The sequence below is a fragment of the Medicago sativa genome, chromosome 5 (assembly GCF_051527215.1).
Source record: "Medicago sativa cultivar Bolivia chromosome 5, Bolivia_mono, whole genome shotgun sequence".
NCBI lineage: Eukaryota > Viridiplantae > Streptophyta > Magnoliopsida > Fabales > Fabaceae > Medicago > Medicago sativa.
The window spans coordinates 6,499,987-6,517,910 of NC_140753.1; the positions used below are offsets into that span (position 1 = coordinate 6,499,987).

The window sequence follows — 17,924 nt, forward strand, 5'->3', positions numbered from 1 at the left end:
TTTGTGGACCAAATGAGCTAGATTTGTGTTGAAAATCAAGTTCATTGACTAAATGAGCTGAACTTAAACTATATATAGTTTGAATTGTTTGGTTCATGGGTTGGCTCTATTATCATCAATAAAAAAGAAACTAAAGTCATTTATTTTATTTTTTAAAACAAAGGACTGAGGCATATAGCTAACAATAACAGTATATTTGTAAACAATGATTATATTATATAATAATAGTATTTTTTTTTTGGTCGATAATGCACCCAGTTTTTTTTGTTGAAAATATATCGCTAACATTGTATGAATATATGTCTTTTATGTTTTGTGTGATGCACAATGCACTGGCAATTCGTTTTTGATTCATAAAAAAAAATGCACTGCCAATTTATGTGGATAACATTACACCATGTTTTATATAAATACATGTCTGAAGTGAATCAACATTTCATTTTATCATTTTTTTTCATTTCATTGTTTTCTTGTATCCACATCTCCCAAGTAAATCGTGTCTTAAGTGGATCAAGTGGAAGTTCATGTTAAATATGAAGCTTTGAAGAAGGAGGACGCGATGCAACCCCCCTTTTCTAGGTAAATTAGTGAGGATAACATACCAAGGTATTTTAAGATCACAGCTATGAAAGTGTATCATCATAATGCAACACTATAAATAGGGTCTCCCCCAAATGTGTGATCACTTCACTTTTTATAATCACTTTGCTACTTGCTAGCATCCATATATACTTAGACAATGAAGCGTCTTTTGCAGCCCCCTTTTCGTCTAAAGAAGGGGCATAAGAGCAGTTATGCAGATCAGGTCGTTGGCGTGAAGACACGTCTTGCTCAGGGGGTAAACGCAACTTGTTTATACAAAAACACTAGGTAACTGGATGGTGTTTGACTTAGAGCTTCATATATAGTGTAGTGGGAAGAAAATACTACAAAAATGACAAAATCTATCTTTTTTTCAATGACAGTGTTAAAATGAGAGATAATCTTATTTGGACACAATCCCAAATGAAATCTATACGAACACGCACTACCAATTGAAAATATTGAATGAGAAATTGGTTACATGATGTGACTAGATTATTTTTCTTTTATTTTTTTTCTCATCTATGTATGTGCGCAAATAATTTTTATTTTGAGTTGTACCAAAGTAAGACTTCTCTTAAAACAATGGTAAACCAATCTAATTAGAAAACTTAGATGGGATGTTTGCCCATATATAATTGTAATTAACATTTTACTTTTTCTTTTAACAATAACGGAACCTGCAAACCCACTAATATATATAATTTAGCGCTCGTAACCCTCGAAAGCTCATAGCTCATATAGTATTAGTAACTACAATGGCGCCCTTGAGGTTGGGCATGGTGGACGATTGTCTAGGGTGACATTTTTGTTGGGGCATATCAAAATAATCTTTTCTAGAGATATATGCATATTATGAATAACAAATCTATATTACTCCTCTCAAAAAAAAAATTATACTACTAAAATTATAACTAAAATCATGCAAAAATTGTAATTGAAACTATGTTGCAAACCTCTTAAAACACTCTTTAAGAGTGACGATTCTTACGATCTTTGTGGTGATTTTTTTTCTTTGAAAAATTAAAAATTATTCAAGAGGTTTTAAGTTTTAAAAGTTGAATCAACATCAATTGAAGATATTAAAGTGTCTTCCCAATGCCTGCACGACTATAGATTAATATTAATTACATTTGTTAAAAGAAGTTTTTCTAAATTAAAATGGTTAAAATCTTATTTGCGATCTACTACAAAATAGTCTTACTTTCATTTCTATTGAAAATAATTTTTTTAAAGATCATTAATTATGAAGGAATCATTAATGATTTTGCAAAAAAAAAAAAATTACAAAGAGAAGCATATTCAAATGATTACAAAGCCATCATTTTATCACTTCACCCATATCACTCAAAGTCTCATGATCAACCCCTAGTAACGAGGTCGATAAAACACTATATAATGAAATAGGTAAAATTACACAATTCGTCTTTTAACTTAATTTCGGGTAACACTTTCATTTTTTTTTCCGATTTAATGATTTATGTTATAATCCGATAACACCTTCATCTTTTATCTTTTTTTTTATTTAATCCTTTATGCTATAAAATGTCAATATTGTTACATTTTTTTTATCAAAACAAAAAAAAATCACAAAAATATAAAAAAATCATAAAACTCATAAACAAACTCAAATATTCATCGTACAAACACATTAACTCATATTTCATTGAAAAATCACATAAAAATGATACAATATTGACATTGTATAACATAAAGGACTATATTAGAAAGAAAAAAAAAAGTCGAAAATGTTACTTAAAATTAAGCTAAGGCAAACCCTCCCTTCTTCTCTCTCTTTATCCCATTTTATAATCTACAAATAACAAAAAACAAAAAAAATTAAAATAAAACGGTCATTTGAATAATTAAAAAAAAAGATAGAATTGATGGATCATTAGATTCGTTTGCCGAAGTGCAATGGAAAGTTGTTTAATTTTATGATATTTTATGCTTTTACCGAAGTGCAATGGAAAAATGTTTAATTTTATGATATTTTACGCAATATTTGTTATATAACTTGATTGTTGGGAAAAAATTGTTGCACTTGAAATCTGAAAAGTTTAATGGTTATGCACGTAAAACTCAAAGCGTGTGAGGTTGTCACACTAACTTTTAGGTTCGATTATCCCCCACCAATAACTGTATATTGGATGCAATAGAAATGATCAGCGAATCTTCTTCAGGATACTATGAGTTTTTTATGTGCATTGCACAATCACATCAAGCGTATCTCTTAATAGAGTGTGTGTATATATATACATATAAGCCGGACTAGTAGGCCTAATAGGCTTTTCTACAAGCTTTAACATGACCTATTTAAATTAATGAGTTTTTAAAAAAGCTTGAGCCTAACCTATTTAATAAATGAGTCAAGTCGAACTGGACTTTAAGTAGGTCGGGTCATAGGCCCCTGACGGACGACCTGACCTATTCCCACCCATGTCAATTTCTTCTTGTATGTTTCAACTTTTGCTAGCTCTTTCGAATTTGTACTATCTTGATCTAGTAGTAGCACTTGGAGTTCAAACTAGTACACATGCATGCTTGTTTTAAAGAGGTGATGGGTGATGCACATACTTGAAGTTGAAAGGGCTATTTCCTTTCAAACTAGTTTAATTTGTCTTTCATGTATGTAAGACGTGTCATAGTCCTAGCAATGCCACCTTGCAGTTACATGACACCTAGCTTTTGGCTCACAAGTAATGAACTGTGAAAAAAAAAATCATTTTAAAATGCAAAGTGAAAATTATCAACAAAAAAAATTATGAAGAAAAGAAAATTATCAATGATTGATTAATAGATTTTTGGTTTTACTTTTTTTTTACCCGGTTAGTGGATTTTCTTTGAATTATATGGTAATGTGTTGGCACTTGTTGAAAAAGGTTTGCATTATCCAAATAATTGCGATTCTTAAGAAGAAAATGGAGCTTGGTTACTGTGAGCTTGGCTGGATGGCCTTAACAAAACGATATTGTTTTTATTGGTTGGAAGCGACCTTCAAAGAGATGGGTCAAAATCAATTGTGAAGGTGACATAAAAGTAAGTTAATATGTTGGGATGTTGTAGTCTCCTTCAGGATAACAACGGTGCTTGTTTGAACATTTATGATCGTAAATTTGGTTTTTGCAATGCGCTCGATGCAGAAAAGTGGGATATATGTATGTATGTATGTATGTATGTATGTATGTATGTATGTATGTATGTATGTATGTATGTATATGGCACGACGACGAATGACCGACTATCATGAAGTTAACTATCATGAAGTTGTAAGTCTCTCAACGATCAGTTTACATGACAACAAAGAATTGTAGTATTAACAAGAATATTCATACTTTGATTTGACACACGTATGATTTTAAAAACATGAATTCGTATCAATCATATTTGGTGCGAAGGAGACCTGTCAATTGATTGTTATCTAATTTTATTTTAGGTTAATTTTTAACTCTTTTGATTTTCATGTATTTAAGTCTCCTCCTTGGGATTTTCAAAGTCTCTTGTCTACAACATCTTTTATGATTGCATGCCTTGGAACATTCTTTTAATTTTGTAGTTTTTTGTTGTACAAGAAAAAAAACCATGTTTATTCAAATTTATTATTTATTAACTCAAATAATATTTATTTAAAATCTAAATGCTTAAATGTATTTTTGATCTCTCAAAAGTTTTCAAATTCTTCGATTTTGATCTCTCAAATTTCTCTCTCACTGATGATCTTCCATATTTTGAGCTACGTAATTTTTATTTCAGTCACGTTAATTTTCTATTACAAACGGATAGTGAAAAAAACAGGGAATACAACCCAAAAATAGGATGAGGAGGAGGGGAATTCGTACACAAATTTAGATATATGAATATTTTCCAAGATACAGAGTACACAAACTTTACATAGAAGTAGAGTGAAGCCTGAGTGGAATTCCACCAAAGTCCAAAACGCTTAACCTCTGTCGGGTATTTTACTAATACCTTAAAAGTGGAGAAGTTACAAATTCCACCAAAAATAGGACAATCATATTGTCAGAAAAGAGATCGACAACCATAACATGATACCACCAATTATTCAGATTCAAACGCAGCGAGGTAACCGCTGCAATTCCAAGGCTGCCAACCGAGCAGTGTTGGCTAAAGCAGGCACACTTGAATTCTTGAGTCCAGAAACTATATCTTCAATTCTTGAAATATCTGGTATAGATATTGATAATATCATTGCAGGCAATAAGTATTGCTTGCAAGCATAACCTAAAGCGTGAAGCATTCTCTGCACTGTTAAGTGAGGGGTGTCTTTACTCCAGGATTCAAGGATCACAATGACCTTGGGGAGATTGGCTAGTAGACCAGTGGTAGCTTCTCTAGGAGCAGCCTTAAGCAGTAAAACCACACACTGAGAAGCTATATCAGCAACACTGGTTTCTCCACTCAACTCTAGGAAGACACCAACATTGCTTCCAAAGTCTGCTATATCTCTTATGCATTGCTGGGGATCAACAGCTCCACTCACCTCAGGACAGTCACCTAAGAGAGTTGGTTCTGTTGTGTAGCTGAAGCCTTTTGTACAGCTGACTGAACGTGCTAGAAAGGCCCTACACAGCCCAAGAGTTGCCTCCAGCAATTCTTCCATACCCTTAGCACATACAAACTCAAGAAAGTTGCCAACCCTCCTAACAACTTTCAATTGGGAGAGTAACTTGGACTCCATTTCAGGAGCAGAAGCCAGAGCGAGACAAAGCTTAACATTATTCACATTTGCATTTGACAGATCGCCAAGCAAGAACTCAAAACATTGTGAAATTGTCTTCAGGTGTAGAATGTCCGGAATTGAAATAAAACTGAACTCTAGTAGCATGACAAGAAGCTTCTGTGCAAATATAGGAATAGGATCTTCATCTTCAATCAAGGTTGGGTAGAGAGGAATAAAATGTGTAATTGATACGAATTTCAGATCGTTCAATCTTTGCTCTTCCTCAACTGGTTCACTCAAGAGAATAATCATTACATCGAAAAATATTTTGAGGCACAAAAATCTGGCATCACCGTCCTTGTTACCCTTGTAGAGAACTGTCAAACTAGGGAGAATTTCACGTAAGAAAATGTCAGGATTGGCAAGGATCACAGAAGATTCCTCCGTGAGAGACTCTAAAATTCGAAGAAGGGTTATCTGGAAGTCATCTCTTCCCTGAAAGTCAATCAATAAACAAAGACAATATCAAATATCAATTGTTGATTAAAAATACTTTGCTTCTGCTGAAAGTGGCAGCTGCCATCCAACTTATTGTATGAGCCAATCAATGATAATGTCGGTAAAATAATTGTCAAAAATTTAAGAGATTAATTGCAAAACAATACGTGCAAATTTAGCAGACAACACTGAATCAGTTGTTTTTCTGTTTCAACTGAGCCATTTTCTTTTGAAATAACATACTGTAAAAAATTCCATGCGCACTCACCTCTTGAGGTATACTTAGGAGAAACATGCTCCTAATTTAAAAATAAATACCACCACCCTTATTCGATCGGAAAATTACAACATATCATTTTTAGAAAATAGAGAGAAAGTGTGTGTAACTGCTGGGGTCAATGTCATTTACAAGATAAAATGGGTGTGTGTCATTTAAGTATCAAGTATATTTCATGAAGCGTAAATATTCTAAAATAGACATCTCATCTCATTAGTAAATGATCTAGCAACTACATCTTAGCACAGTTAATATTTAACAAAAATTTGCAGCTCCACTCTGACAGAACTCATGATTTAAGGAAAACATATGATCAAAGGAAACAAGATGTAACAGCTGAGTCACAAACCTGGAACGGTGCCTCCACAAGTTTAATCAGATTCGCCAGCTGACGTAGTACTGGAAGTGTCACCACTTTGTGATTGAAAGCTGAACTTTCAAGAAGATGAAGGACAACAGGAAACAGATGAATGTTGGATTTTGGAGCAGATCTGCTGGTAAGGGAAGAGATATGTCCATGGCGCCTTCCTCCCATCATTTGCTGAATATCTCCGGTTATTATATCCAGTAAACCTGGAATAGTAGATGCCACAATATGCAGAAATGCATCTAAACACTGTCGCACAAAGGCATCCTTCTCTTTTCCCAGCCTGTCGACCACTGAAAGTAACTTATGGCTACAGAAGAACTGTGGAAGCCACCTCCTACCGTGCTTGCAGAGGAAAGCCACAAAGACAAGTGCCTTTCCTTTTAAAACTTCACTGCCCTGCTCAAAAAGAGCCAGAAGACTTGGGATCAGATTCTTATCCTCTGCAAGTTGTATAAGGTATCTTCCAACATTTGTGATCATATGACTTCCAAGCATTGCCGTGTTAAGAAGATTTAAGCTGATTTGCTGCTCTCGTGGACTGCCTTTGACAAGAGCAGAAGCTAGGTCCTTGAAAGAGAGCTTCTCTATAACAGACTGAATGCTAGGAGGATTAAAACGAACTAAGCGCACCAAACATGATCCTGCAGTAAGCCTCATGCTTTCCAGTTTTCCTGCCGCTCTATAGATATAGCAGAGATTACTAATAACCTCTTGACTGGTCAAACGTCCCACCCAGGCTCCTCCTTGACTGCAAATATTCTCAATTGTTCTCAGTGCATACAATTGAGTTATATCATCTTCACCTTTCCTCAATATTGATGGCACCAAGGAAATCAATGAATTAGGAACCTGCAGCCAGGTGGACATAAGTTAACCCCATAAAAACACGAACTTTCAAAGCTGGCAAACAAAGTTAAGATAGGACACAAATTTGACTGAAGATATATTTACCATTCTGTGAGCAACATGCCTAAATTGTGAATTTTTATATATATACTAGTACTAGAGAACTCAAGCTTCAAGTTACATAATAAGCAGATGGAAAACAAACGTTATATGCAACAAGCTTAGAAGCTAACCTGCCATCCATGCACAGTCCTATTGTCCTTTGATGGAGATTCAAGTGGAGTGTTATCCCTGGAGTCTGCACTTTGAGTGGATATATAAAATAGCAACTCACCCAAAGCAGCCATGGAAAACCTCCTCACTTTTTCTTGCCTATCCCTAAGGCCATCCATCAGTGAACCTAGAATTCCAGAACTAGCCAAACTGTCATCAACAAAGGTAGAGTGTCTAATCAACAAACCAATCAGCGAAGCAAGTTGAACACGTAAAGCTGATGCCTTGGATTGACGGAGCAACTTTACAAGAATGAGCATTATTGGCCCATTGGTCAAGATATTGGCTGCATCAGCATTACTGCTCAACGTCTCGAGGTACCTAACCACATTTTGTTTCTCTCCAATGCTAGTACTCCCATTCAATATGGCTATAATTTGGTTTTGGAGTGCCTCCAGTTGCTCTTTAGGCATCTTGACAAATTCAGGTGCTTGCAACACCTCAAAAGGAAGTGAAGGAATGACTTCCGAGCCTTTGTCAACTTTTCTGCTGGGCATTACAGGTCTGACTGAGAGATCAGATGGATGCCAAATAACATGGGAGATGTCATTAGACGATCTTGAAGAATCAGAGTCAAGACCAGATCCTAAGTCATCTTTAAGCCTCTGTTTTTTCACTAGAGGGCTGACACTTGGAGAAATAGCAGATATGTCAGAACGGTCAGGAGTTGACTCGTGAACAAATGACCTTGAATCATCTGAGGCAGGAGTAGTCACAGATGGAGTGTCCAACCGGCGTATATCATTTTCAGTATCATCTGCTTTTCCCTGATTCTGAAAATTACTCTCCATTTTCTCATTGGGCACAGAAGGTGTGTGTCAGAACCATCAGTTTCATCAAGTGCATCCTCTTCACTATTCTCATTAAAATCAAGTTCCATGTCAGTGTTCTCAATTTTAACATCGGCATCCTTCTCAGAGCCATTGGGCAAGGGACGTCGATAGTTTTCTTTCTCATTTTCTTTTTGTAAATTTGATTTTGCTATTCTTGACATTCTCAAAAGATTCAAACCTTTTTTAATAATGGAAGGATCTTTCTGCTTCGCCTCAAGTGTTCTGCCAGAACCCTTTGTCTGAGTTTTGTGTCCATTTGGTGTTGCCCTTGTTGGTGTCTCAATGCCTCTTGCCCCTTTCACATCTTTTTCACGATATTTGGGAGGGGTCCTGTTATGAGAAGACTTATCTCCATTACGTTCTGATAAACATTGTTTAGCATGTAGTTCTGTCATATCATCAAACGCAGGTTGAGGAGGAAGAGACACTAGAGTGAATTTGGTTTTCCAAAAGGCATGTCCACAAAGCTCATGCCACTGTATTCTTTCAGCTGGATCTTTGACTAACAGAGAATTTATTAAATTGACAAAAGGTGGACTTGGATTGCCAGGGAGGGGTGGAGTCGGGTCTGAAATTATGGATTTTACGAGCTGAGTGAATTCTCTTCCCACAAAAGGAGGCCTCCCAGCATAACATTCATACAGTACACATCCTAGAGCCCAGAAATCAGAGGCATAAGAGTGGACTCCACCATCATCAAAAAGCTCCGGAGCCATGTAAGAGGGTGTCCCACGTTTTGCTTGAGGCAACTAAAGAAATAGAGAAACATAGTACATATTGACATCTTATTTGGTTTCAGGAGAAAAATAACAAAGTTGAGTAGAGGTCCATCAATACATGCATATGGATGTGAAAAATTACAGAAGTTGAGTTAGTAAAGCATACCGAGGAAGAAGGAACTTTTGATATCTCTTTTAACCTTCTAGCCAATCCAAAATCACAGAGCTGCTTCAATAAAGTAATAAGTACACATCCAGCTCATATTTAACAAAAAAGGTTAAAAAAACTAAATTAAATTTCAACCAACAATGAGAGAGCAAATAAATTGATACCTTTGTACGCCCATTTTCATCTAGTAGAATATTTGATGGTTTCAGGTCACAATAGATTATTCCATTTGAATGTAAATACCTGAACATTAGTATCCAATTTTAGTGCATGCATGAGTAATAAAACTAAACTGAGGGAAAACAAAGGGAGATTGAGATTAGCAAACATACTGCAAAGCTCTGACAAGGTCACAAGCAAGTTCATTAACAGAATCTTCAGGAAGTTGACTATCCTGCAATTCATTTTGGTAATTAGCAGTAGCACTAAACAAGAAAGTAATATTGCACAGTAGTGCAAGTAAATTCCCAAATTAAGAGGCTACAATTTATAGCAATTTACAACAATTTTGAGTTAATTGCTTAAGTGTGTGTGATCTCCTACTCGAAAACAATGAAGCTACCGTAGTGAAATGAAAGGGTCACAAAACAAGAGATATGCAGTGAAATGGTAAGTACCTGTCGTAATATGGAAAGTAGATCCCCTCCAACACAATACTCCAACACCAACCATAAGTGAGCAGAGGTTTCATACCTAAAAAGCAACATTTGAGAACTGAGGGTGATAAACTAGTAATTCCAATCCAACATTGTTTCAGTAGGGAGGTAAGTAAAGTCTGATCAAAGATTATTCCAAACAAGATTCAAACTGGAATTCTCTAACGGGTAATGAATCCAATATTTTGAATACAAAGCATAGAAATGATTTCATTAATTAATAAAATTTGGTCATTTAATGAATTTAGTTTAAAAGAAAGAATAATTCTAACCATGAATAAAAATTGAGCACATTTTGGTGATCCAAAGTGTGAAGAATCCTAACCTGCAGAAGAGAATAGAAAATGGGGGTAATTCAACAATTAATTAATTAATTAAGATGACTAATTTGTTCCGTAATTGATTAACTAAACGATGAAAACTTACTTCTTGAAGAACCTTGTTTTTGTAAGATTTATCAACGCTTTTGATAGCGAAATATTATATTCGACTGTATTTTTCTTTCTACCTTTGTAAACAGTCTGAAAATGGAAAGAGAAAGAAATTGAAGATGGAAATCAAAGAAGAAGAAAGATGAAGAATGAATGAGTTAGGTTAGTACCGAGTATCTTCCGCGACCAATGGCTTCATAGATGTGATACTGGTTCATGATGATGTGTGAACCAAGAGAGAGGGACAGAGTTCTAACGGGCGGTTTATTTTTTATTTTTGAATTTCTTTGTTTTAAAAGACTCTCTTATCGCATTCAACCAAAAATAAAATACTCTTGTGCTAGAAAAATATTCATATTTTCTTATGGTTTCTCCACGTATTTCTAAAGTTGAATTCATTAATTTAACATTTATATATATATATATCAAAAATTTAATAATCAAACAAATAAAGAGGGTTAAAATAGAGAGGATCTTAACCATAATATATTCAATGTCTCGTTTATTCAATAACAACCTTAAGCTATTAATTATCTCATTGGAGAAAGAAAAAATGAGTATATATTAGTTACCAACAAATATATAAGACCCTATCTCTTCGGCAACTAACATGTTTCACAGTTAAAATAAAAAATAACAGTTGATGATTTATTTAAGTTCATGGTAGTTTGACTTGTTTGATGACTCTTTTTAGTTTACTGTCACTGAAGTCGTCGAGTCCTTAACAAGTACTTTTATTAAAAAATTATAATAAATGACGTGTACATGAAAGACCCTTTTAAAGACCATTTTTAGTTATAACCATTGTCACCTCATTCTTGATGATGGTTTCACAAAATCCAATAGTTTTTGCCCGGTGTAGCTACGATAGTTGGCATGGTATATGTAACACCCCGTTTTCCCAACGTAAAAATTTCTTAATAAAATCAGAGTTTTTCTTCACAAAACGGAATGTCACATTTCTTAAAAATCATAATGGAATAAATAAATATTTATCCTTCAAATTCAATCAACAAATTATTTACTATCTCACAGCGGAATTAATTCAACATCTAAAATATTCTTGGCAAGCAGGCCTCATCATAAAAGTCTCATAAATCTTAGTTCAATAATAATTCTTAAACTTCAAAAGCAATACGTAAAGGAACAGAAAATAGTATTAAAATCCCCATCCCGTTACGTATCAGAGCACCTAAAGACACACACTTGTGAGGAGTCCACTCACGACCACAACTACTCTTGATTACCCGCAAGTTACTCATACGAAGAGCAACATTTTCAAGCAGAAGGGGTGAGATTTCTCAAACAATAATATTAAGCTTATAAATCATAAATTACATTTAACAACTTAAATATCATCACATATCTTAACAATAATCATGTAACATCATAGGATTATCTAAACATAGTATTATCATACACATAACATTATCATAATCAACTTCATAATCAAATTCATAAACAACTTCATAATCAATCATCATAAACATCATAATCATTCATAAAGCACTTCATTAATAGCTCATCAACTTGAGATCTTAACATCTTAACAACTCGACAACTTGACGACTTAACATCTTAACAACTCGACAACTTGACTTGACAATGCATCTAAACTCGACTATGCAACTCTTAACATCTTAAACCATCTCGAATCATCATGAAATGCAAATGCATGTGGTACCATTTTAGGGTATAAACCCTCATCGTCGTGGTTGAGCATAAATATACTCTTAGGGCATAAGCCCTCATCGTCGTGGTTGAACAAAAGTTCCATCGTCGTGGTTGAGCAAAAGCTCCATCGTCGTGGTTGAGCAAAAGCTCCAGGGCATCAAGCCCCCATCTTTAATGAGTATGCAAATGGACTCAACATCTTACGTATTAGAAAACTTCATGAACATCTTACAACTCTTTGACTTAGACCGACATTTACATCTTAATAAAGATCCACAGCAACATATGCACATATTTATATAACTCGACAACTACACATCTTTAAATAGCATCATCGTCAAACATCACATCTTTTATATAACACATTCTTTAAATCACATATCTTCAAATAGCACATCGTCAAATAGACATCATTATACATCATCAACTAATATATCAATTCAAACCATTTAATACCTTACCAATTCAATTTATAATTTTAAATCCTGTTATATTCAATATCACGATTCTACCATAGTTTAACATGATAACTAGTATCACAATTCTAGTCCAAAAATATATACATATGAGTAGGGCCATTGAATACCACTAATCAAATACAATATCCAGTAAATAACAAAGATCACGTAAATCGAAACGATTCATAAAGGTCACGTAATTCATATATATATTCTCATTGAAGTCTCTAGTTCAAATGAATATGAATAAAACAAATAATAGCTACATAATGTTTTTCGAATTAAAAATTGAATTCTGTTATTGAAAACAACGAAGGTTCACGCAGACAAATTGATGTGCTAAAACCGATCACAAGCTCTTACCGATCCATATTCAAAATTAAAGCAGATAATTATAAAGGATGGACAGGCACACAAAATTCAAGTATAACTATTAAAATATCAAAATATAATTATAGCAGCACAAAGGAACACAATTTAATCAAAGGTTCATCAAAGGGAATAAGAAAACAATAAAATTAAAAACCCTTCACTACCCATATGTTCATACAACGCTTTGGTGAATAGAAATTTCCCCCTTACATCAATTCAGCAGTTTTCCATCATCTAATCATCAATTCTCACTCAAACCCTAATTCCTCATAACCTCACAAATTCATCCTAAAACATGTTAGATGCAATCTAATGATCTACAGACTTAATATTAGTGAAAGATAGTCTCACCCTTACCTTAGATTGTTTTTCTGAAATCAAAAGCAGCGTTCTTCGTTCCTAGGGTTCTCTCTCTGAGTTCTCCTCTTTCTCCTCTTTCTCCAAAAAGCGGTTTAACGTAAAAACTCTTTCTAACCTAAGCTTCCTTATTTATAATACTAATCACTCTTCCTAAATCTATTTAGGCCCAATAACTTATTCTTCTTTCTATTCTAACCTCCAATTCAACTTACACTAATAATTCTCATATTCTAATAAATAATAGAATAATGCCACATAATAAAATACTAACACCTCATATATATAAATAAATCACATAAATAGATTCTAACTTAATAAAAATAATTAAATAAAAAGGAGGGCGTTACAGTATAAGAGTGTCTTCACTCTCCATAGTATCTTTTTTTTTTGTGGTGGTCGGGGTTCGAACTTCAAACCTTGCATATTTTATGTATTGTCTATACCAATTGAGCTAAGTTCATGAGGACCTCTTCATAGTATCTATGCAAGTCAATGATGCTTTTCCTTACCATTGCTTACTTTTGCTGATTTTTATTATTTTTCTTATTGTATTTTTCTTATAACTTAATGTATTTTTCTTAATGTTTTTTTTTGAAAGAGTATTTTTCTTAATGTATTTTTCATCTGATTTTATTTATTGCATATTTTGATTCATTTTGAATATATTGTGAGATGCATTTTATATATTGTATATAGTAATGTAAAATATAAATTTGGAGTATATTATGAATACGAAGATGAGTGTTGTAAATTTGAACTTAATCTCACTCAAACAAAGTTCTAGGCTTTGATATGATGTACGTGATGGTGTGTTAATATTTGACTTTGTTTGTTTAAGTGATGGATATTTTATCTAATCGTGTATTTGCCTAGGTGACAAAATTTAATTTTAGTTCCACCGTCATGACATAACATGTGCATTTTATTGTGATGCCTAAGTGGCAGGTTAAAATCAGATATTCTTTGTGATGTTTCAGTGGCGGACTGATTATATATGAATTATTTATTTTTTAGAAGCATGCATATTATTGCAGAAGAACTTAAAAATAAATTAAATTAGGCGTAACATCTTGGATTAAAATTTTGGACATTACAAGATTCAAATTTCATCCAATCCCTTTTACATATGTTATAGATGAGATGAGATTACCACAATCATTCAATCCCCGAGTAAAATATTGTTTGGATAACTAGACAACACTTGCCTTTTATTCAAACATGTACTTCTTCTATTGACAGATTTATGATCAACGTTATCATTTGGTTAGACGTTGAGTAGTGGAAGACTCCACATGATCCTCCACTCTTCAATGTAACTCTTTAAACAAGGATATCTAGACCATCATAACTCATTTACTTCTTCTTTCCAACATAACCTAAATTTACGAGAGAACCACATAACTCTGATTCCCTAAGCACTTAGGGATACACGCTTCTTAAAACATTATCAAAGCATGACGATTTATATTATTTCAAAGGTAGAATTTTATTTGAAGAATTAAAAATTATTCGAGAGGTTTTAAGTTTTAACAGTTGAATCAACATCAATTAAAGACGAACCGTTTTCCTAATGCATGCACGACTATAGAATAATACTCCATCCGTTTCAAAATGAGTGTAGTTTTAGCAAAAATAATTTGTTTCAAAATGAATGTCATTCTCACTTTTCAATGTACTATTAATTACTTTTTTTCCAATAGTACCCTTAATTATTATTATCCACACAACTTTCAAAGTATCATTTTGTACTTTAATTTATAATGATGACAAATGCACCAATAACTAGCGAGACTATTTTAGTAAAAGTATCATATCTTTGGACAACATTATTCTATTCCTTAATCCGTGTGCAATTGGCTAAAACGACACTCATTTTAAAACGGAGGGAGTATTAACTATATACTCCCTCCGGTCCTAAATATAAGCAAATTTCACTTTTTAGGTTCATTCAATTAATGATGTATGTGGTTCATATTATGGACCACATACATCATTAATTGAATGAATGTAAAAAGTCAAATTTGCTTATATTTAGGACCGGAGGGAGTATACTAAATGAAGTTTTTCGAATTAAAATCGTTAAAAATTGAAGACATTGAATTGTTTTCATAGTGCGTGCACAACTATAGAACAACAATAATTACATCTACAAAATGAAATTTTTCAAAATTAAAATCGTTAAATCTTATTTAACGATTTACTATATCACAAAATAGTCTGTCTTTGATTTCTTTTAAAAATACTTTTAAAGAACATTAATTATGAAAAATCATTAACCAATTTACAACAAAAAATACAAAGAGAAATATATTCAAATAATTACAAGGCTATAATTTTATTACTTCACCCAGGACTCTCAAAGGCTCGGGATCAACCCCGAGTAAAAAGGTTGATGAAATACTATATTATGCAGTATTACTTGAAAAAAAAAGAAGGAAAACATATTCAAGATGAAACATATACAAGTCTTTTCAATAAGTTGTCAATATATTTTTCTTTTCTTTTTCGAACCTATATTTTTCCAGGAAACCTCCCCTCCTCTCTCTCTTTATCCCATTCTGAAATCTGCAAAAAACAATAACATTTAAAATAAGTAAAACGAGGATTCGTCATATGAATAATTTTAAAAGAAAGATGGAATGAATCATTATTCATTTGCTGAAGTGCAATGAAAAATTGCTTAATTTCATAATAATTGATGCAATATCATTAGAATTTTTGATGTGATAAACCAATCATATATCTTACTTACCCATTTAGTTGGACACATGGACATTAAATGTGTGCCAGTTTTCTCACATTCGCTTGCCTTTTCACCCTTTTGTTGAATACACCTGATCTCATACACACACAAATGGGACTAGAGGGAGTTAGATGCTTATGATTCTCGAGCAATACAATGAGAGAAGGATCATGACTCACTTTACCTTTGATATTCCACATATTTTACATAACAATGTCGTGTTTGATAATTATTGGATGGTGATTCCGAACCGTTTTCAGCTGTCCATGCATTTTCCCCCTGTTTCTGGGTTATGAAAGTAAGGCTTATGAACAAAACAAATTATTTTTGTACACTCTTTCAAAATAAAATAAAATTTGTACATGCCATTCTACTAAAAAGTTTAAGATATTATGTTTCAAACCAAAATAAAAAAATTGTTTTCAATTTTACGTTAGAGCATTATTTTGTTAAGTGGTCAAAAATCTTTTTATATAATAATTCAAATATCTTATAGAATTAGGGCAACTATTAAAATACTTTATTGTTTCAAGCCAAAATAAAAAAATTGTTTTTAATTTTACGTTAAACCATTATTTTGTTAAATGGTAAAAAAAATTATATATTAATTCAAATATCTTATAGAATTAGGGCAACCATTAAAATACTTGTATATAGAGAGACAAAGGGGTGATTGCTTTCATGGCAAAGAGGTAGCTATGGCTACTCCAAAGGAAAAAAATAATGAGTGGGTATATTTTTATATTAAGCTATTCCTAATAATATATATTTGACTATCTTAAATTTGATTTTAGAACAAATAATATTTTTTCTTCTGACTTTACTTACTTTGATTTTAGAACAAATTATATTTTTTACTTCTGACTTTACTTACTTTTCAATCGAACTTCAGATTACTTGATCCTAAGAATTAAAACCGTTAGCATAAAAAAATATACATATTCTTTGATTGACAATAAAATTGTGACGACAAAAACCACAACCTATAACTTCCTAAAAAAAGCTATCACTATTACCACAAACAGAATTAACGCACTTTACAACCCTTTGTTGTAACAAATCCGTTGTTAGCACTTTGCTTTTTTTTTTTTTCTTCTTCTTTAATTATAGCTAAAAAAATAAGAAATTAGTAAATTATAACCTTTTATTAACCTTTTATAATCCGTTTTTGTTGCTTTGATGTATTTTATGAAGTATATTTTATATACGTAATAGTTATTGTGAATTTTTTTACTTATTTGTTAAATTTACTATTAGTTTTAAAAAAAGTATTTTATTTTTCTTTATACGTGCCACCTCATAAAAATATTGTCAGCTTCATATATATATATATATATATATATATATATATATATATATATATATATATATATATATATATATATATACATGAGTCGAGGTTCAAACTTCATAACCGCTATTCACAATAAAATAAAGATAAGAAAAAGAGTATATATACTACCTACCTTGTTGTTGTTCTTGGTGTCATGAGTATTATTGGTTGAAGAAGGAGGAGGTGGTGGAGAAACGGTGCCAAATTCATGGGGAGGTCTTGGAGCTTGTTCACCTCTTGCTACTTTGCTCAAATCCTTCGCCCTCATCTTATCATGAGGATCCATTTGCGCCCCCGACATGTTAATTTCTTCTTTGTATTAAACTTTCAGTGCGAGCTCTTTCTAATTTGTACTATATATCTCGATCGAGTACTTGGAGTTGAAACTAGTACACATGCATGCGGGTGATGCACATACTTAAAGTTGAAAAGATTATACTTATTTCCGGTTTCAAACTAGTTTAGTTTGTCTTAGATGTACGACGTGCCATAGTCGTAACAATGCCACGTTGCAGATGCATGACACCTAGCCTTTTTGGTTGCTCCTGGTGTCAAAACTCTAACACACCAACATCAAAAAATTCAAGAAATTTATTGTTGGTTTATGTAAAATGTTAAAAAGTAACCATTAGGGAAAATTACATTAACC

General features: G+C 32.8%; 1 protein-coding gene and 1 pseudogene across 3 annotated transcripts; both read right to left on the reverse strand.

The window, feature by feature from the left end:
* Positions 1 to 4,414: 4,414 nt before the first annotated feature.
* On the reverse strand, positions 4,415 to 10,553 carry LOC146919545 (serine/threonine-protein kinase RUNKEL-like; annotated as a pseudogene). Its single transcript, XR_015011523.1, has 10 exons — positions 10,506 to 10,553; positions 10,331 to 10,425; positions 10,177 to 10,229; positions 9,866 to 9,941; positions 9,581 to 9,642; positions 9,413 to 9,491; positions 9,246 to 9,305; positions 7,488 to 9,109; positions 6,388 to 7,257; positions 4,415 to 5,758 (listed from the first exon to the last, which is right to left on the reverse strand). The product of XR_015011523.1 is annotated as a serine/threonine-protein kinase RUNKEL-like (transcript).
* A 4,956-nt stretch (positions 10,554 to 15,509) lies between these two features.
* Positions 15,510 to 17,692, reverse strand: LOC146919546 (putative cytochrome c oxidase subunit 6b-like). Of its 2 annotated transcripts, none has more exons than XM_085712985.1 (4): positions 17,409 to 17,692; positions 16,127 to 16,221; positions 15,952 to 16,033; positions 15,510 to 15,764 (listed from the first exon to the last, which is right to left on the reverse strand). In XM_085712985.1, the coding sequence occupies exons 1-4, from the start codon at positions 17,574 to 17,576 to the stop codon at positions 15,711 to 15,713; spliced, it is 399 nt and encodes a 132-aa protein (XP_085569111.1). In that variant the 5' UTR covers positions 17,577 to 17,692; the 3' UTR covers positions 15,510 to 15,710. The 2 variants fall into 2 exon arrangements, with proteins under 2 accessions (XP_085569111.1, XP_085569110.1); XM_085712984.1 differs by having other exon boundaries at positions 16,127 to 16,227; positions 17,409 to 17,690.
* Positions 17,693 to 17,924: the final 232 nt, after the last annotated feature.

Excerpts from the sequence above, each read along its gene's own strand:
- LOC146919546 (XM_085712984.1), bottom strand. The coding sequence starts at position 17,576 with ATGTCGGGGGCGCAAATGGATCCTCATGATAAGATGAGGGCGAAGGAT. Across the intron at positions 16,228-17,408 it reads ACACCAAGAACAACAACAAG|AAACAGGGGGAAAATGCATG; the intron begins GTAGGTAGTATA and ends TTCATAACCCAG. Across the intron at positions 16,034-16,126 it reads AAATATGTGGAATATCAAAG|GTGTATTCAACAAAAGGGTG; the intron begins GTAAAGTGAGTC and ends GTATGAGATCAG.